The 20717-nt window shown below is 57.6% G+C and overlaps 1 protein-coding gene across 1 annotated transcript in view; it reads left to right on the forward strand.

The window, feature by feature from the left end:
- ARHGAP39 (Rho GTPase activating protein 39) overlaps positions 1-20717 on the forward strand; it is a gene marked incomplete at both ends in the record, with an annotated part of 56177 nt that overhangs the window by 33012 nt on the left and 2448 nt on the right. Inside the window, one exon of the mRNA XM_082015053.1 lies at positions 17363-18770. Within this exon, the coding sequence (XP_081871179.1) occupies positions 17363-18770 (1408 nt within the window). The remainder of the gene's footprint in view (positions 1-17362; positions 18771-20717) is intronic.

Here is a 20717-nt window from a genome sequence, read left to right on the forward strand (position 1 = left end):
CCAGCACGTGCTTTGCTGCAGGAGATGCCTCCATCTTCCTGACCCCAACTTTACTCCCTGTAAAAACCCACCGACAGCCCTTGCCGCCCTCCCCCCAGTCACTTCCAGCCGGGAAGCTAATTAGCCGCTTTGCTTGATTAGCTGAGAGTGGACTTCCTTCTGGAAGAACGGCTCTCAAGTGCCCTCCGTCTGGGGGCTGCCAGGCAGAGATGGAGAGAGGAGCCCACACAGCCTGGGGTGGGGGGTTTGTAACCGTTTCAGTGCCACATGCACGCGGCTCTGGCACTCGTAAAAGCTGAAATCAAAGCTCACCCGTCCTGCCTCGCGATGGCAGGGATGTTCTCGTATTAACGGGCTTAATTTTAAGGAGAAGGGTGCACGGCGCGTTCTGAAAATCACCCTGCATAAAGGCATCTTGGTTTCAGCTTCTCCAGAGCGTAGCTGGCAGCTCTTGCTTGGACGGACCAAGACTGGGCAGATCCCAGAGGGTGCAAAGGACGTTGTTGTGGGGGCGATGGTGGGCACCACCCACGGCACAGGGGAGGCCGCCTGGAAGCCCAATGTTGGCATCTACCTCTGGATGGCTCAGAGGGAAGCATGTGTGGTCCCTCATGCAAATGGAAGACCCTTGAGGGTCTTGAGACCCTGTCTGAAGTGGCCAAGAGCTGGTTGTGGAGGAACTGCAGTCCAGACACCTCTTTCTGATGCTTGGCAACAGGTTTTTGGGAAAGGCTGGTGCTCCAGCACCTTTGGCTAGGTTGCAAAGAGGTGGGGTCTTCCCGTGGGCTCACTGAGGTGGTGATTGCAAGACGGGCTGGCACCCAGCTGTCACGGCCCGAAAGGAGCCGTTCAGGACGACCTCCCTCCCCTTGGGACCAATGACCAGGTTTGTGATGCCCCGGACTGAATTAAGGTGAAACGACACCAGCCAACCAATTTAACAATTTAATAGTACAAAAATGCAAGGCATGAGGTTCCATGGAATAACTCAACGGCAACTACTCCAACTAAACAACCCAACTAGACCAACAAGTCCCGTGCAACGCGTCTTTCACAATTTGGCAAAGAGACGAGGAGAAAGAGAGAGACAGAGAGAGACAGAGACAAAGAAGATACCACCCATGGATCCAGGGCGTCCCGTTGGTCCTCTTGATTCTTGTTGTTCCTTGGTGGTGGGGGTCCCCCCCTGCCCCTGTGAGCACCGCCTTTTATACTTTTTCACTCCGGTTGCCCGAGGAAACGGCACGTCCTTCGTGCCCATGCGACAACCATGTTGTGTCTCGCATGCTTGGGGGGGGTCGTTGGTTGTCGGGTTCCCTCGTCAAGTGCCGTGTTCAAGGCTCCATTCAGGTTTCGGTTCTTGTCATGATGCATTGCTCAGGCAACCTCGGGCTGAGCCGTTTTTCCAGCTCCCCTCAAGTCATCTCGCGCCTGAGCAATGCTGCCCCAACTCCTCCACATCCAGCCCTGGGACCCAGCTGCTTCCAAGCACCGTTCATGAAATGATCCTGGAGGCTTCACAGTCAGGTGGGAGATCAGGTCTCCAGCCCAACAGCCTTCTCAGGTTCTTCCAACCCTTGCCTCCTGACCAAGTCTTGCCTTAGTCCCACAGTTTTTTCTCAAAGCCATGATGCTAAGCCTTGGTAAGGCCAGGATAAGAGGTGGGCAGACAGCACACTCGGCAGAGGGACAGAGGACTGAGTTACACAACACACCTGTAGGTCTCTGGTGGCTGAGGAAGCTTGGTGAGACCTAGGCTGTGGCTTGCTCCCTTCCGGGCATGTGTCCGCTCACTTCCATCACTCCTCCCCTTGGGCTGGGAAGGAAGAAGCTGGTGGACTTACAGATGTTTGGACAAAGTGTGGGAGCAAGGTGGCTTGTGAGGGAACAGCCGTCCCCGTGGGAAGGGTGGGTACAGGCAGATGGAGAAGCAGGAGGTTGGCTGATGGAGGAGAGGTCCTGTAGGGTTCAGCTGGGAGACCACCCTCACCCATGGCATCGTCATCCCCTCGCGCAGCTTTGGGGTGCAGCTGCCCGGGTCACCCCCGGAGCTGCAGCAGCATCCTCAGGAACAGGCAAGGATTTTTCCGCTTCCTTGACAGCGCTGGCTCGGTGCTCCCGGACAATTGCTATGAGAGATTTTCTAATATAATGAAGATTAGTGGGTGTCATTAAGAGGATGACGTCTTGCTCCGTCTGTCTAGAAGGCATTTGTAGGAAAGCCCTTGCATCCAAATCCCATCGAGACAGGCAATTACGATAACTGTTCTTAACCCTTTCCTCTTTGTTCCTTCTGGTTTGTGGTCCCTGGAAGCTCAGTTGCTTAATGTCTTCATTTTTCCTCCTATGACTCTGTTTAGAGGGTTGAACCTTGCTAGTCCATGCAGTGGTTTTTGTCAAGAAGTCGGTTTGTTTGTGGGACAAATCCCAGGTGTCTGTCATTGTCCCATGCGTGTGTTGGCCAGTCAACGGACGGAGGGTCCAAGGCTGCTAGAGCTGGTCTTCAGATCAGAAACCTTCAACTTGCTCCTCTGAATTTGTCTCCTCTCCCAGCACACAGCTGCTCTGCTGCCGTGACCCTCTTTGTGCCACGTTGCTGATCAGGTGGTTGTCATGTACCACGTGCAGGTGGTCAGGCCTGTGTGGTCACCAGGAAGATGCTGGAGCTTCCTGGTTGAGGGAAAGGCAGCGTGGAGCACAGCAGCAAAGCATTAATGACCCTGTTCTCCTCTTCTGCTCCCTGGGAAGCGGGAGGTTTGTTACTTGGGGACTTGCCAAGAACAGAAGAACCAGACCTAAAAATGTCCCCCGGTCCCACTTGTAGGCACCTCTGCTCTGGGGGAAGGTGAGAAATCTGCTCACTTGAGCATGCAGTGTCCAGCTCTTAGGGACACCTCCAGTTTGGCCTGGCTGCTCTGTTTGTTCTATAACTCTTAGGTCAGGCGTGGAAGCAGAGGTGATCAGCGGACTGTCCTCCAGTGGTGGAGCAGCTGGAATAGCTCCTCAGGGCCTGGACTTGCTGCTGCTCTGTAAGCCCCTGCCCGTCCACCCTTTCTTTCTGCTCCCAACTGCAGCGATGGCAACGTGTGTGCTTCGAAGCCATGGAGAAACCCCTGCGCTGTGCTTCAGAGCTAGAGAAGCTGTGGCCACTCACTGCAGCTCGTCTCTCTGCCTGGTTGTATCTCCAGCTCTGCCCTCTCACTCACCCGGGCTTTGTCTCTGGTAGAATGATGGGATGTCCAACGCATGAGCAGGGAGTACTGTGTCCTGTTCCTGCTGGGGGCATCTTGGGAGAGGACAGCCCCTGCTTCATCTGCATGGGATGCTTGTAATGCTCTTGACATGATCTTCCCCAATTTGTCTTAGACCTTCTCAGTTAGGAGATTTTAAAGATGTCTTTTCTCTTCTCATGATTTTCCAGATGTCATGGTCAGGAGGAGTCACTCCATAGCTGACTATCATAGCAAAGCAAGTGTGGAAGTGAGGAGAGAATTGCGGTTGCCTTCCAAAAGACCTGGCACCAGCTCTCCGATAGCTCTACAGAGCCTCGTGTAGCCCATCAGGCACCTGAAGTTTAGGAGTTGGTTGTCTGTTGGTCCTGGGCCACCTCCTGAGACATGGCTGCGGTTTGCCAGCTTTCTCCGGTTCTCTTCATCTCTTGGATCTTATATGGGCTGTGTGCTCCCGATGTTGCTAGATTCATTCTCCAGCCATGGGAGTGTTCAGTGTCCAACTCTTGCACCGACCATGTTCAGCCCTCCTCCAGGTGGGCACAGACTAACTGGTTGTTGGTGCCAGAGTGCCTTCGCGTGGATGCAGGGAATGGGTTTAATTTACACTGTTGACAAAGAGATGATGTGAAGCCAGGTACCAAATTCAGGAGACTTGTAGGAGCTTGGAAGAAGCTTGGGACAGAGGTGAGGAGCCACCACACCAGATTTTGAACGTGGCTCCTGCCAGCTGGCTGTACACTGGGTATGCGGGAACAAATACAGCCATGACACAGGGAAGATGAAGGTCTCCAATCCCCTCTGGTTGCAACCTCTGCCTTCATCCACGCTTCCCAAGGAAGCTCATACCCTGGAGCCATCCTGGGGACACAAGCTCAGCATCTTCTGGGCTGAAGCTTCCTTCGCCGCTGGTGTCAATTTTAGCCAAGGCGGCTATGAGGCCACATCCCTCTTCCAACGATGACAAAGATGCATCTCACGCGTGCCCACAGACGTTTGCTGGCTGAGGAGACACCTGCCCAGCAGAAGCGGCGCGGTGACTGTCCCGGCTGCCCCGCGTGGGGATACGTGCTGCTGCCAGCTGCTCGATTGTCCGCCGCCTCGTTCTGCTCAGGCTTCGTCGGTTACGACTGTGAGTTAAGCCCACAGCTTAAGGCTTCTCTGTAAATAAACGCGCCTCTTCCTGATATTTAAAGGTAAATCTGGTGCCTGGTTTCTTCAGAAGTAATGAAGAGGCGCCGACCTCACGCCAGTGATTGCTTGGAGAGGCGTGAGATTAAAATCCCGTATTTTGGAACAAAACTGGAGAGTAACCTCCTGGGCTGGAGCCTCTGCCCCAAGTCTCCAAGTCGCCATGGGGCAAACCAAGTGTCTTCTCCCCATGCAGCTAAAGCTTAAAGCCCACCTGTCTGGTGACTTCATTTTTGAGGAGTGGGAGCGCCCTTCTTGAACGTAACTTGGAGCCCAGGCCGTGGAGCTGGGAGCAGTTTCCTCCACGCTGTTTGCCACGGTCTTGCACTTTTTCCATGCTCAGCCAAACACCAAACTGTAGTCTTGCTTTGAAAAGCGAACAACCGTCCTCATCCTCAATGTGAGCCAGGTAACTCCTCTCAAATGCACGTGTGTAGTGCCCGAGTCATGGACTTGTGTCCCTCTAAGCCAAGAGTGACCCTTCCTGCTGAAGGGCTTCCAGCCAACAGCCAAGCTCCAGCTTCCAGGACCTGTTCTTCAAAGCCGACGTGGTGCTGATGGCAGTATCTGGTGGCTGGCACACAACCTGGCGCAGCAGGTCTAGCTTGGCTCCGTGGCCAAAAGCTCTCCTCTGAGAGAAGAAGCTGCTCAGTCAGCCTTGCCGCAGCCGTGGTAGCAATCAGCAGCTTCAAGCTCACCCACCTCCTGGGATGGGTGAGGGTGAGCCTGTGGGGCGAGGTATGGTCTGGCACATCACCCCAGCGCCCAGTCCGGGCTTGGAGGTTGGTCTTCTTGTAGTCGTTGGTAGGTGGCCGATCATGTCCCAGAGCCTGGACGAAGATGCAGGAGAGGTCCACTGGTGGGGGAGAGCTGAAGGAGGTGGCAGCAGGCTGCAGACGGAGCCTGGGGGCGTTCGTAGCAGGGGTGAATGATTCAGCTTGGAAGTACCAAGAGGATGAGGGGCTCCAGCCTCGCAAGCGGGGAGGGCTGCGTGCCGGGGCGCGTGAAACCTGGTCGGGGTCGGCAAGAGCTAAAAATCACCCTTGTGGGAGCTCGCTGTCGTGCTGACGGAGACAAGCGAGCAGACCCCCCACCGATCTGCTACTTAAGGAAATGTCACTTCTGGTCTCTTCGTATTTTCCAGCTAATTTCTCTTAATGATAAAGGCGTCTCTGTGCTCCCTTCTCCGCGTTCCCTCCTCCCTCTCAAAGAAAAAGAAAAATCCCGCCTCGTTTCAGTGACATTCGGGTTTCAGAAAACGGGCTATTTTGGGTGATGGGTGTAATCATACATCTGAGGTGGGGAGAGCGGCCCCGATTGCCTCCCGGGGATCTTGGCGTTCGGCTTGCCGCCGGCATCCGCGCCCTCCACGCGCGGCGCCCGGTGCGCCGTGCCTGCCTCGGCTGCCGGGACGGCTTGCGCTGCGGATCTGGCCGCGTGGCAGACCCTGAGCTTGTGCCTCCTCCCGGTCTGTTCCTAACGAGGCTTGATCCCGGTGGGGGGCTTGCCGGCGACCCCCCCGGCCGCCGCGGCTTGTCCCCACGTCGCGCGAGATCCCGCTGATCACAAAGAGGACGAGGTGGGTGCTGTGGCCAGGCGTGGCGGGTGACCAAAGCTAACGCCGACCTTCAGCAAGGTCGACCTGGCCACCAGCAATGGGCCACCAGCCCGCGGCTCCCCAGGGCTGGAATGAGCCTTCCAAGCCCATTTCAGCCCTCGCCTGTTACACGAAAACCCTTTGCCATGGGCTGGTGGCCTCTGGCGTAGGGTCTGCAAGGTGGGCTGCAGAGCCGTCCACCACACCCTGCTCCCCTCACCGCAACGTTTTCCAAGAGAGGAGGCGTTAGCGCTCAGGCAGCAAACGTGGGAGATATTTCATGTAGAGAGCAGAGAGCTGGTGCTGCGGTCCGGAAGCTAAAAGCGATGCGATGGCACCGTCCGGAGACAAGGGATCGGGCAACCCCTGAACGTTGTAGCCTTCTCCTTTCGCTAGAACAAAATACCAATTAAAAAAAGACATCGTTTTGGCAGGGTGGCTTCTCCTTGCCTTGGTCACAGGTATCAATCCTTCAGGAATGTTTTAGCTGGAGAAGGAAATCGTCGCGTGCAGAGGAGCCCTGTGAGACCATAGATGCCCTTCAAACCACGCTCTGCAGTCAACAGAGACGGGCTGAAAGTTGGGCTTCAGCCTCCTCTGAGCTTCCCCCAGCAAGACCACGCCTGATGTTCAGCTTCCAGGGCACCCCGTGGCTCATGCTGTGACCATCAAATGGTCCTCGTCGTCTCACGGCTGGTATTTCGCGGGAGTCAGAAAACAGGGCAGCTCCGACACCGTCCGGCTGGTGGTAATGCTGCACCTCCTCCGTGGTTCCTCCACGGATGGGTGATCCTGCCCAGAGCAAAGACCGAGTCCTGGATGATCCTGGGAAGAGGTTGGCAGGTCATGGAGCTGGTCTCCTGCCATGCAGCACCGTCCAGAGCTGTCACCTGCCACCGTCCCACCGGGAGCGGTGGGTGATATCTGGTGCCATGAGCACAGGCAGCGGGATCGGCCCATTTCCTCCTGATCCCGGCAAGCGTGAAACCTCTTCAGATTGCAGCTCCTCTTGGTTTTCCCCGACAGAGGAATATGTCAGCCCATCCCACCCAAAGCTAAAGGAAGGTGGGAGAGGGAGACCTATGGGTGCAGCCGGTGCAGGCAAGGAGGAAAGGAGAGGCTTGGAGGATGAGCGACACACAACAAAACACAAGCCCGAGGGTGCTCCCTGCTGCGTCAAGCTGGTTTCACACCAGCTTTGGGTACCAGGTGCAGCCTGACCAGGAGAGCTCAGCCCAGGCCATGTCTCAGCTCTGCGCTGCCCCGTCCAGACCATTGCTAGGACATGGCCCAGGTCTGGATTTGTCCACAGAAACCAGTTTGGCGTAACTGAGGTCGGTGCAGGGATTGGGAAGCTTGAGCCCGGCGCTCACGCGTCTCTCCAGATAACCCTTTCGTTGCCCAAATGATGCGGATTTCATCTCGCTCACACTCTTTTCTGCAGGAATTGGGTTTGGCCTCATCTGCAGGTTTCTTAAAAGATGAAGTCCAAGGAGGGCGTGAGATTTGCAGGCGTGTGGATAGAAACGGGAACGGAGATTGCGGGCCTGGAGGAAGGGTCGGAGGGACCACGGTGGAGCTGTGGACACACCTGCAGGGACCCCCAATCTCATAAAAGCTGTAAGCAATGAGCGCTCCAGCATTTTATTTAAAATAATTTAAAATTTCAGGTACAGTCTGAGCTCTGGGATATTTATATACGCTGTAAGCGTGTGATTCTCTACGTACAAATTTTGGGGAGCAGCAACACTTGCAGGTGAAAAGCAAAGAGGTTGTAGGGATGGGGGATTTTAGCCTGTCTCCCCACCTGCTACTTTAGTTATAAGTTAGTAAGAAGTTGACTTTCCTGGCGGCTTTTGCACGACTGGAGGGACCGGCTGGCTGCCCTGCGGACAGTTTCCCAGCTGGAAAATTTCAGAGGGATCGTCGGAGGCTTTGGTCCGACGCCCGGACATCCCCTGGGCTGGCAGCAGGGAGCAGGCAGGCTCTTCCCAGCTGCCCACCTTTGCCTGCGTCGGCAGGAGATCCTGGTGCCGCCGGAGCGACGTCGGGCGGCGTGCCGGGGACGGGGCGGGCTTCTGCCGCCGGCTCACCGCCGACGCCGGGCTCCGCGGCGGGATGCGCGACGGCCGCCCGTCCCCGGCCGCGCCGGCGGTACCCAGCGGGGAGGGGAGGGGGCCGGGCTGCATCCGTCGTCCCCGTCCCCCGGGGAACGGCGCTCGGCCCAGTTTAGCACCAGCCGGGGGGTCGTAAAGGCGTTAAGCTCGGGAGGGCGGTGAAGAGTCGCGGGGAGGCGATGCGCCCGGCGCCTGCGGCCTGGGGAGGAAGGTGAGGAAGAGCGAGGGCGCGGGGACGGGCTGGGGTCGCGCTGCGGGGGGCGGTGGGGACCCCGGGGGTCCCGCGCTGGTCCGGTGGCTGCGAGCCCCGCTGCGTTCACAGGACATTTGAGAACAAAGTAGTTGAATCGATCGTTCAAATTAAGGGCTTCCCCCCCTCCCCGAGGGGGTAAAACCCGTCTAATCCTGGCGCTAAATCATAGTCTTCATCTTCAAAGCCCCCGTAACGCCGGGACAAGCAAACGTGCCTCGAAAAACCGTGTGTGTTTAGGTAGGCTTGGTAAATATTCTTGCTTCTAAATCTCCTTTGGAGAAGCGTTGCGATATCATTCGTTTAAAAGCCAGCACGATGCTCTTAAAGTAATTGCAGTTAAGCCCAGCTGTGACCCGTGCTTTTACTCACTAGTCCTGCGCTGATGTAACGTAGCTGCCGATCAACCGCGTTAAAGGCGTCGCAGTAGAAATCACGAACGTAGAAAATAATCCTGGCTGTCGTGGCTGGTTTTAAGGTAAACGGCGCGGTGGACGGTCTTGATTGTTGCAGGCACCAAAATAATTGCATTTAAGCGTCAGGGATGGTGTCTACCTGCCCACAGCAGAGACACGGTGCGGGGGGGGAGTGCTTGCGTCTCTCCGGCAAAGCAACTGGAAGCAAAGAAATTCCCGGGCGAGGGAGCCGGGGAGCGCGCACGGAGCGCGCACGGAGCGCGCGGAGCCCAGCAGCCCCGTGCCTCAGATTTCTGCTCTCACCTCTGCCCTTGGCTTTCCGGAGGCTGGAAGATCAGGGAGGGGGGTGTGGGAGCAGGCAAGGAGATTTAAGAGCGTAAGTCACTTGAGCGCTTTGGAAAAATCCTCCCCTAAAGAAATGCAATGTTTCGGCCCGTGGAAATTATGCAAATTCGCAAAGAAATTGATTTCGCTGACGGAAGATTAGAGGGATTTGGGAAGTAGTTTGTCATGGAAACGTACTCAGGGTCGTAAGTAAAATCTTGCCTTCCCCACAAGGAGAAAATAGCGAAGGGAACCCGGTGCCGAGCCAGAGAGAACAGAAATACTTTGAATTTCTGGAGGAGCTCCTGCGTGAGGAGGGCGGCAAGCCTTGACGGAGCCCGCGCTCCCCTCGGCAGCGTCGCTTTTCATTTACGGGAGCAACCGGGCTGCTGGTGGGCACGGCGGCTGCGGCGATTTAGCCACAAAACCGCCTTTCGCGGCATTTCTCTTGCAGGCGGAAAATTCCGTTTAGTCGGCAGCGGTGCTTTCTAGTCCTTCACAACAACCCAGGGCGGTAGGATGCAGCTTTCCCGTTTATTGGTTGCTGTTAGTTAATATTTTGGTTGGAAGCTCTGCCTTGGCTAGATGATTTGAGGGGCAGGGCTGCTTCACGGGGGTTTTTATTCGTACCCGCCGTTGCCAGACGCAGGCTGGCTGGCTGAAATGTTGACGCAAGCTGCAAATCCAGGAATTAAGAGGTGCTTTCACTAGGTTTGGGTTAAAACACCTGGCCTTAGGATGGATTCCTGTCCGTTGGGGGACGGTGGAGGAGCTGAAGCGTGGGGGTGTGCAGAGCATCACGTGGTGCTCAGCTCCCGCCGCTTCGTGGTACCCGGGTTTTTAGTGCGGACGTTGGCAGCTGTTGCGGTGGGAGAAGGGCGTCAGAGCGGGCAGCTCTTCCTCACGGAGCTGGCCTTGATTTGCCGCTCTCCCTCCTTCTCCCCAGTGCTCCTCTTGCCGGGTCTGCAGGCAGGGGTGCCCACCAAAAACCCACGGGTGATGGTGGCAGGACAGGGTGAACGTGCTGGCAAGAAGAGGGGTCACTGGGAAGGATAACAGCCTGGCTGCCAAACCTTCTCCATCTGTGCGGGTGAAGGTTCGGCGTGATGGAGGAAGACGTGTCCCCGGCTTTGCCCGGTTTTGTCTCCTTACTCAGGTGCTGGTCACCCCTCCTTCTGGCCGAGGAGGCTGAGAAGTGCCAGCGGGTTGCTCTCCCGTAGCTTTGGAGGTGTCTTGCTCTTTTGCAAATAACTTTGCCGATGCAGGAGAGCGGCCGCGCGTCCCCATCGTCCTCCGGCCTTTGCGGCCCCACCGCTGTCACCTTGGTGCATCTGGGGGGGCTTCGGTGTGTCCGTGGCGTGATGGCACCAAGATGACGCACTGACAGCAGCCTGTGCCGCTGCGGCAGCGTTGGTTGCTGATAGTTTTATTGCTGCTAATGATGACTGTTAATCGCCCCTTGGCGGCCATTCGGCGTTCCAGCCTTCGGTGATGCCTCCTGTCTCGCTGGGGGTTCACACTTAACCTCATCTCCAAAAACAAAGCACCCATGGGCATGTCTGGAGTGTAAATTGCTCATCAGTGTGTAACAGAAAAATATTAGCAACCTGGGGAAAGAAGTATCAGAAAGGAGAGAGGTAACGAGGACTTGGGCTCTGAGGTGGCCCTGGAGTGACAGCAAAGACCTCCCAGTCGTCCCCCCATGAGGTTTTGGGGACCCCAAGGAGGCACCCGGACTCTCCCCTTCCTCTGTGATGTGCTGCAAATCACTAACGAGCCAGTACAGTCTCATCTCAGGTTAGAGAATTAATTGGGAAAACCCGTTTCTGAGTGGTAGTGGGAGGTGGGTGCTGATGCTCTTGGTTTGTGGTCACACTGGAGACCAGAAACAATGTCTTTACCCACTGCAGTGAAGGAACTGGCTACCAGAAGAACAGTTGGGTTGGTCACATCCCACCACAAGTTCCATAACGTTGCTTATCCTTCCTTTGTGTGCCGAGTCTTGCCATTGGAAGCAAATGGAGGATGCAAGGAGATGCCGAGAGGAGCTGTGAGGTTTCATCGAGGGTTGCAAAGTGCTCGGAGATGTCTGTGGGCAGTGTCCTCTGCTCTCGGGGGATGAGTCCGGTGCAGACGTGGGTTAGTTATGTGTCACCCAGTGGGTGACGGTGCGAGATCCAGCCCATGGGATACAGAAAACCTGATGATAATTTCCACTGTACCGGGTATGCCCCAGTTTCTCCCCAAGACCCTCAGCTGATGCCAGGTTGGCCAAGACCCTTGGCCAAGGCCAAGACCCTTGGTCCTTGCATGTGGTCCAGGAAGGAAAAGCAGCATGTGCAGGAGCAGAGCAAGAGGCTGCTTTCCATCTACGTCAGCTGGAAATCAAGCTTGCAGGGTTTTAGCTTTGGTAGTCTGAAGGCTAAAGAAATTGGATCTAATAAAAGCAGAGTGCAGGGACTGAGAGAAGATGCTTGAGTTGCTCCAAAACACAGAGCCCACCCACCAGTTGCATATGCGCTTACGTTTAATGGGAAAGCCAGCACTGGAAGCATCAAAAAGCACATGAGGAACCCAGGACTGGTGCCCCACAGGCCTGTGAGATGAGCAGGAGTGTCCCAGCCTGGCAGCTCCGCCTCGTCGCTCCAGGTCTGATTTCCCTGGCTCCCGACCAGCCTTGGTCCCATTATCCATCCCTTCTTCTAGCTCATCACCCTCAAGATGCAAGTCCCTGTCTGTCCTGGTGGCTGCTCAACTGTGGTCCTAGCTGGTGGCGTGAGCTGGAGGGGAGGCGATGAGGATGTGCTGGGTACCACAGGGTGGGTTAAGCAGCCAGTTCCGTCCTTGCAAGAGCACCTTGGGCTTCCCCACCTGAAAACTGGACCTTGCACTTGCTGATTTGGTGGCAGAACCGGGACGATGTCCATGGAGGTGGCATGCAGCCAGCAGTGATTGCTGAAGAACGCTAAGGGCAGGCCCAGCGACCCAGGCGGCAACTGCCGCAGTTAGCAACTGTGGTGACAATAAATGAGTGTCCTCAGTGGTCGGATCATTGATGAAGGAAGAGGAGACATGGGTCAGCATCCTCACAGCAGCGGGAAGGTGATTCGTTGCTGGTGGCCTCATAACCTTCTCGCCCACCGGCATCGCGCTGCCTCTGGACTTGCCACCCCGGCACTGGTGGGAAGTCTGCCTGTTAATGACAGACCGCGAGAAGGTGAAATCGGTCCTTGGTGCTCTCCGCAGCAGATCTATCTTCTCACCTCCCTCGCCGTTTTAGCTTGGTGATGCCAGGCACCGCCGCCAAGCGTTTCTTGGTGTCTCTGACCCAGCAAGACTTTCCCCCGTCGCCCTGCCCCGATAGTTTGTGCTGTTCAGGGCACCCTCCTACGGTTGTGGAGGGAGTTTCAAGGGTCTGGAAGGGCTCGATGAGTGGTTGAGATCCAAAAACCCATCTGGAGGGATCAGGAGGGACCCGGACTCATGCAGGTCTTCGATGGCAAGAAGCTGGCAGGAGGCTCAAGTCCTCGCGAGCTCGAAAGGCTGCTGCGGAATGGGAGGGAAGAAATTGTTCCCCACATCCCCTGGAGGACAAGGTGGTGGGCAAGCAATGAGCAGGGAGATGGTGGGGCCTCATGCAGGGAGGTACTTATATATGCACCTTTGTGGGCGTTTTTCTGCAAAGCTCGGTAATTGGACTCATTCCACCTTTGTCTGAAGGACAGAAAGGACAAATGGCTGTGAAAAAACAGCTGAGAAATGGAGAGGGGAATGAACTGGGGGAGCAGCCTGTGCTCCCAGACGTTCTGCAGACGGTGCCTCCGGTATCTTCTGTGCCAGCGTGGGACTCGGCGAGGAACGGATAGTTCAGTGTGCTTCCCCATGCTTTGGAGGCAGCAGCAAACTCCAGCTCAGGTCTCTCCTGCGAGACGGGCGATGCTTCCAGCACCTCCAAAGAAGCCACCTCTGCTCTTCCTCCAGAGCATCCCCTGCCTGGGCGGCATCTCCCGAGTTATTGAAACGTGGATTTAGTGGATGAACCAACTCTGCTGGTTGGGGTGGTGTGTGCCACCCGGCTATGCCAGGCTGTGCAGGGGCAGAAGAGCCTCTTCACGCAGAATCCTCCCACCAGTGGCCATGAAATCTTTTGGACAAGATGGAAACGACTGGAGGGCAAAGAGGAAAACCAAAGCGTGGTTTTAAGGAGATAGAAGTGTTCGACGAAAGCCGTGGGTCACCAGGTTCAAGAGGTCCAGTATGGAGCTGGCAGTAACTCAGAGTCTTGTACTGTCGGCTGCTTCATGTGGATGGGAGCAGAACCCCAGAGCCAACCCCCGGGCCAGCTCTTCATGGTGTGAGGTGGTCACCGTCCCTCGCTGGAGACGCTATGGACTGGGACATGAACAAACCTGAGCTGGGTGGCAAGGCTGCAGCCTGGTGTCCAGCTCCCGCCCTTCCCGATGGGCACGTTTCCCACCAACAGGCTTCACGGAGCACAGCAGAAGGGTTGGTCCTCAAAGGTCACCAGTGTTTTGGGGAAAACAAGGTGCAAACCACATCCCCAGTGTACCTGCGGGATGGAGGCATCTCCGTCCAGCTCCAACGTCACAACCTGCGTCTGAGAGATTTGCTTCCTGCCTCTTGCCCAAGTTTATGATGATGTTATGAAATTATTTTCTCCTACTTCCAGCAGCACCCTGGCAAGGTCCTAAACGAAGGACCGGCTGGCGGCCGGTCACAAGCGGTGTTCCCCAGGGCTCGGTTCTGGGACCAGTCTTGTTCAATATCTTTATAGATGATCTGGATGAGGGAATTGAGTGCTCCCTCAGTAAGTTTGCAGATGACACCAAGTTGGGTGGGAGTGTTGATCTGCTGGAGGGTAGGAGGGCTCTGCAGAGGGATCTGGACAGGCTGGATCGATGGGCAGAGGCCAACTGTATGAGGTTTAATAAGGCCAAGTGCCGGGTCCTGCACTTTGGCCACAACAACCCCATGCAATGCTACAGGCTTGGGGAGGAGCGGCTGGAGAGCTGCCCGGCGGAAAGGGACCTGGGGGTGCTGGTTGACAGCCAGCTGAATATGAGCCGGCAGTGTGCCCAGGTGGCCAAGAAGGCCAACGGCCTCCTGGCCTGTATCAGGAATAGTGTGGCCAGCAGGAGTAGGGAAGTGATTGTGCCCCTGGACTCGGCACTGGTGAGGCCGCACCTTGAATACTGTGTTCAGTGTTGGGCCCCTCACTACAAGAAGGACATTGAGGTGCTGGAGCGTGTCCAGAGAAGGGCAACGAAGCTGGTGAGGGGTCTGGAGCACATGTCTTATGAGGAGCGGCTGAGGGAACTGGGGTTGTTTAGTCTGGAGAAGAGGAGGCTGAGGGGAGACCTTATCGCTCTCTACAACTACCTGAAAGGGGGTTGTGGCGACGAGGGTGTTGGTCTCTTCTCCCAAGTAACTAGTGATAGGACAAGAGGAAATGGCCTCAAGTTGCGCCAGGGGAGGTTTAGATTGGATATTAGGAAAAATTTCTTCACTGAGAGGGTGGTCAGGCATTGGAACAGGCTGCCCAGGGAGGTGGTGGAGTCGCCATCCCTGGAAGTGTTCAAAAAACGTGTGGATGTGGCGCTTCAGGACATGGTTTAGGGGACATGGTGGTTCTGGATTAATGGTTGGACTTGATGATCTTAAAGGTCCTTTCCAACCTAGTGATTCTGTGATTCTGTGTGATTCTGTGAAGTGGTAGCTGCCTTTGAGGCTGGAGCAGCGCAGACACGTCTAAGGCTGAAGCCCAAGCTTGGCTGAAGTTTTGCTCCTCTGCGCATTTGATACTTATTTTGTGAGGAGGTGGTAACTTGAGGCAGTGAGTTGGTCCAAGACTTGATGTCCGTCCTCCTGTAGAGGGGCAGTTTTCCCACGGTGGATGATCTGCCAGCTCGGAGCTGCCCCAGGAGAGGTGGATTCATTTGAGAAGGGTTGAGTTGCTCCCCACCCCTTGGGCTTTCTTGCTTATCCCAGCCCTGAGGGGAAGGTTTGACCAGCCCAGGTGGAACCCAGCCAGCCTTGCCCAGTTTGCACAGCTCCGCGCAACCCAGACCCAAGGAGTTAATCCTGCAGGGACAAGATTATCCTGACATTATAATTGTTTCTGCCCTCTAATTATTAATAAAGAGGAAGAAAAAACCTCTTTGATTCGTTGCAAATTGCAGTTAGGGTTGAAACGGAGAACCTACAGCTGTGCTGCTGGAGCGCTGGTGGCAGGAGACCCGTCTTTGCCGGACGCGTCGTCATTTGGAGAAGATGCCACCCACCAGGACTATCAAATGCCTTAACGAGAAAAGGTGAACTTCAGGTAGAGGTGAAGGAGGTCTCCTCCTGGCTCTGGTTGGAGGCTCCAGGATTTTTTCACTTGTGGGCGAGATGGTCTCGGCTGAGCCCTGCTCAGGTGAGCTCCCGGCGCGCTCACGGAGCCGTCACCCTTCCTTGCACCGGGACTGCCGCCGAAGCTGCCTGCTGGGCGGCGGTTTGGGGGTGGTGATGCCCATCTCAGAACGAAGGAGGTCCCCGCTGGCGCTCGGCCACGCGTGGCCATTGCGTGTAGGAAAACAGGCTCCGCCAGGCAGTTTCCAGCCCGATGCCGACGCGGGTGTGGGGTGCGCAGGTGCGGTCTCTGCAGGTCACGCAACAGCCAGATGCCGTAGGATGCTCCCCGCCGGAAGACGTTCGGTGGGAGCGCGCAGGGCATCGCCGCACGGGAGGCGAAGTGGCGGGGGGGTGCCGTGAGCCGGAGCACCCGGGACGGGAAGCCCTGGGCATCTGCCGCCGCTGCCCCGGCTCTTGCTCGCTTCTCCGCGCGCGTCTTGCCGCGTAGTCGCGGCCGCGCCGAGGTGCTCGGGTTTGGGGGGCTGGCCCTCGGGTTTTTTCGGCGGTGAAGGGGACGAAGGGCAGCTGCTGCTGGCGCCTGCGGTGCTTGTGCTCCGTCCCTTCGGAGACCGAGGCGTCCATGCATTGTGGCGACGAGGGTGTTGGTCTCTTCTCCCAAGTGACCAGCGATAGGACGAGAGGAAACGGCCTCAAGTTGCGCCAGGGGACGTTTAGGAAATTAGGAAAAATTTCTTCACCAAGAGGGTGGTCGGGCATTGGCACAGGCTGCCCAGGGAGGTGGTGGAGTCGCCATCTCTGGAAGTGTTCAAAAAACGTGTGGATGTGGCGCTTCAGGACATGGTTTAGGGGACATGGTGGCGCTGGATTAATGGTTGGACTTGATGATCTTGAAGGTCCTTCCCAACCTTAGTGATTCTGTGATTCTGTGTCTGCACAGGTCAGGGTTGTGTTTTCAAGCCCCCCACAATCTTTTCAGCATCCCTGCAGAAGCCAAACTGCGGGCAGGGGTTCGGTCTCCTACGCCGTCCCCCCGCCGCGGGTTCCCTCTGCGGCAGAGGGGGCAAAGTCTGAAGGTTTTTGCCTTCAACTTCTTTTTAGACGATGCTTGGGATTATTACTTTTTCCTGGTTTCAACAGAACCCAGCTCCAGCTGGGAGCCGGAGGAGGGTGGTCATCCCGGGCAGGGGGGCTGGATGAAGGGGGTGAGATGGGTTAATCGCGGGTGGAAACGGAAAGCAAGAGGAGGTGGGAGGGACGGGGCTGTGCGTACGCGGCTTCTCCTTCTCGCCCTGGGATGAGAGATCCCAGCAAGGGGCCGGTCCCACGTGGGGACCATGGTGGGGTCGGTCCCCGCTCCCTGCAAGGACTGCGTTCCCCAACGCCCCTGAAACTGCCACCCAGTGTACGTCTGCCCCGAGGCTTGTCCCCCGCGGGTGGCCGTGCTTGCTCCTCCGTTGCCGTCCGGCTCCCACAAGCACCAAGGCGCAAGCGGCGAGGGCCGACTCAGGGCTGTCTGTCTCCTAGAGAGGTGCTCCAAGGGGTCTCGTCACTCCTCAAGGCTTGGCTTTCCAGCCTGCGCGTCCTCCGTGCGCTCTGGGGGCTGCTGAGGTCTGCGGGAGCTGGGGCGGGCTGCGGGCCGGTGCCACTGCCTTTGGGACGGTGGCAATGCCCTGGTCTCTCCATCACCGACGTGCTCTTCACCTGACGGGAGAGGTTTGGGGTGCTTGGGCACGTCCGTCCTTTGGACTGCGCTGCGGCCAAGGGCCTGGGGGGTCCCGGGGCAGCGGTACGGGGGCATCTGTCTGCCTGCGGGCATGGGGGGGCTTCGCTCGCTGACGGCGGCGCTGTGTTTCTCCCCGCAGGACATCGTCCCTGCGATGGAACGCCGGCACCAAGGAGCGGATGCTGATCAAGGTGACCGACCGCGAGCCCAGCTTCCTCATGCATCAGGGCAACGGCTACACGTCTGAAAACCAACCGGGCACCCGCTCGCGGCGGCCCTCGGGGGGCCAACAGTCGCCCAACCTACAGACCTTCGCCCCCGACGCCGACAACTCCGTTTTCTTCCCGGAGAGGAAGCAGTCACCCTTCTTGAAGAGGGCTGAGCACGTGGGCAGCTGCTCGCCACTGCTCGGCCGGGGGGACTCCTTCTGCTCCCCGCTCCAAGCCCAGCACCGCAAGCACTCCAGCGAGTCGCAACCCTCCTCGCCCCGCTACGCCTACGAGCCCCCCCTCTACGAGGAACCCCCCATGGAGTACCAGGCTCCCATCTACGATGAGCCCCCCGTGGACATGCAGTACGAAGCCAGTGGGAGCTACAAAGCTGGCTCGCCGCAGAAATCTCCCATCCGTAAACCTCACCCCTTCCTGCAGTCGCCCAAGCAAGGCTCCAACTCGCCCTACCAGCAGTTGGTGCTCACCAAACAGAAGTGTCCCGACCGGTTCATGAGCCTGGAGTACAGCCCTGCCGGCAAGGAGTACGTCAGGCAACTGGTCTACGTCGAGCAGTCGGGCTCCAGCCCCAAGATGAAGACAGGGTTGAGGCACAAATATTCCCCCAACCCCATCGGCGGCTCCTACTCGCTGCAGCACAGCCCCTGCCTGGTGCGGGACCAACGCTTGGAGATCAAATCGGGCGACTACAGCAGCATGGAGGGACCCGACTTCTGCCCTGGCCCAACGGGGGGCCAGGTGGCCCAGGGCGAGGACGCCATGTCATGGTCCAGCCAACAGGACACCTTGTCCTCCACCGGCTATTCGCCCTCCACCAGAAAGAGGAAAAGCCGAAAGCCTTCCCTATCCCACGACCCCAACGCCTCCTCCGCGGACGGCGCCGGGGAGCGGGAGGTGCTGGGCGAGCAGATGCTGGGTGAGGAACGAGCCACCCCGGCACCCAACAGGTCACCGATGAACCGAACGGAGAGCAAGGCGGTGGAGGCGGAAGCGGCACGGGGCTTCCCCGAGCCCTTCCTGGCACAGGCGCGCCTGGCTTGGGAAGCCCAGCAAGCCCACTACCACATGAAACAGCGGAGTAGCTGGGATTCCCAGAAGGACGGTTCGGGCTACGAGAGCGACGGTGCCCTCCCTTTGCCCATGCCAGGTCCGGTGGTGCGAGCCTTCAGCGAGGACGAGGCGTTGGCACAGCAGGAGAACAAGCACTGGAAGAGGAACACCTTCGAGAAACTGGGCTTCCCCCAGATCCTGCTGGAGAAGAGCGTCTCCGTGCAGACCAACCTGGCCTCCCCCGAGCCCTACCTGCATCCATCTCAGGTAACATCCTCGGGGGCATCCTCAGCGCCGGGGGGCTTCGCCGCGCGCCCCAACCCGCGCCTGCCGCGCGGCATCTTCCCGGGTGCCGCGCCAGGTCGGGCAGAGCACGCGGCGCGGCGGCCCCGCCGCCCTCTCGGTTAAAGCTCCTTCTTCCCGTAAAGCCGGTTTAAAGCCCTGCAGATCCATCGGGACGGTCCCCGGGGCCATCCTGCGCCTTCAATCGCCGCCGAGCGCCGACACGGGCACCGCTGCGCCGTGGCAGCCTCAGCCCCGCGCCGGTGGCTGCGGGCGCTGCTTCTCCTGCCTTGGTCTGGCTGCTGCTCGGTGGGAGCCGGCTCCCGGAGTGGAGCCAGGGGACCCCTGAGCGCCCACCCCCGCCTGTGCTTGGTGCTCCCGGCGCACGCACAGGCGTCCCACGGTGGCTCAGCCAAGGTTTCTAAAGGATGGCTAAACCCATCACCAGACCCACCAGTAACTCTGAGGCAATTTCCAGGAGTTTTTCCCAGTGAGGACTGAAAGTGGCCAGCAGGAGCAGGGCAGGGATCGTGCCCCTGGACTCGGCACTGGTGAGGCCGCAGCTTGAATCCTGTGTTCAGTGTTGGGCCCCTCACTCCAAGGAGGACACTGAGGTGCTGGAGCGTGTCCAGAGAAGGGCAACGGAGCTGGGGAGGGGGCTGGAGCACAAGTCTGGTGAGGAGCGGCTGAGGGAACTGGGGGTGTTCAGTCTGGAGAAGAAGAGGCTGAGGGGAGACCTTATCACTCTCTACAACTACCTGAAAGGGGGTTGTGGTGAGGTGGGGGTTGGTCTCCTCCCAAGTAACCAGTGACAGGATGAGAAGAAATGGCCTCAAGTTGTGCCAGGGGAGGTTTAGATTGGAGATTTGGAAATGTTTCTTCACCAAGAGAGTGGTCAAGCATTGGCACAGGCTGCCCAGGGAGGTGGTGGAGTTGCCATCTCTGGAAGTGTTCAAAAAACGTGTAGACGTGGCACTTCGGGACATGGTTTAGTGGGCATGGGGGTGTTGGGTTGATGGTTGGACTTGATGATCTTGAAGGTCTTTTCCAACCTTAATGATTCTGTGGAAGTAAGTTGAGGAGTTTCATCCCTCTGGTGCAGGCTGTCCGCTCCAATCGCAGGCAGCACCCCACACAGGTCCTGCCTCGATCTCCTGCCTGGCACATTGGGATCAACAACGCTGCCGACCTGGCTGCCAGATTTGCTTTCTTATAGAAGCTGGTCCTTAGCAAGCTCATCCTTCAAAGTTGCTCCTTAGCGAGCTGGTCCGTCGAAGAAGTTGGTCCTTGGCAAGCTGGTCTCTCAAAATTGGTCCTTAGTAACCTGGTCCCTCAAAGAAGTTGATCCTTAGTAAATGGGTCCCTCACAGTTGCTCCTTAGCAAGCTGGTCCCTCAAAGTCTTGGGATGAAACAGCCACAAGCACACCAGCTTTCCAGGATCTGCTTCCCGGGGCTCTGAGCTGCCTGTTCCCTCCCTGGGACTGAGCTGCCCTGGTCCTGGAGACCCCTCCTGCCCCAAGAGGAGCTCCTGGGGCTGCCATAGACCATTCCTGTGACGGTGTAGCCCTTCTGCTGCTGATAGCCCCCCATGGGCTCTGACCTGGACCTGCTGGAGATGGTGCATCCCCTGTGCCCATCTTCCAGCCCATCAGATGTTTCCCACCAGCAGCTCCTGGCTTCTGGCTTTCAGCTCTCACGTCCTTTCCACTCCAGCATCCAACACCCAAAATCTGCCCCTCTGCCCTGTAGTGCCCCGTACTGGGCAAGGATGGTGACGCTGCCCATGTCCCCACAGCCAGAGGAGCCCAGAGATGGGCTGCAGAGGTGGGGAGGTGAAGACAAGGGTTTCTGGAGGAAGGCCACTTGACTTGCTTTTGGATGCCCTCAAGGGTTGATGTAAGCATGCTAGGAAAGGCTGCTTTGTTTTAAAA

Source organism: Phaethon aethereus, assembly GCF_964289735.1.
Source record: "Phaethon aethereus genome assembly, chromosome: 2".
Taxonomy (NCBI): Eukaryota; Metazoa; Chordata; class Aves; order Phaethontiformes; family Phaethontidae; genus Phaethon; species Phaethon aethereus.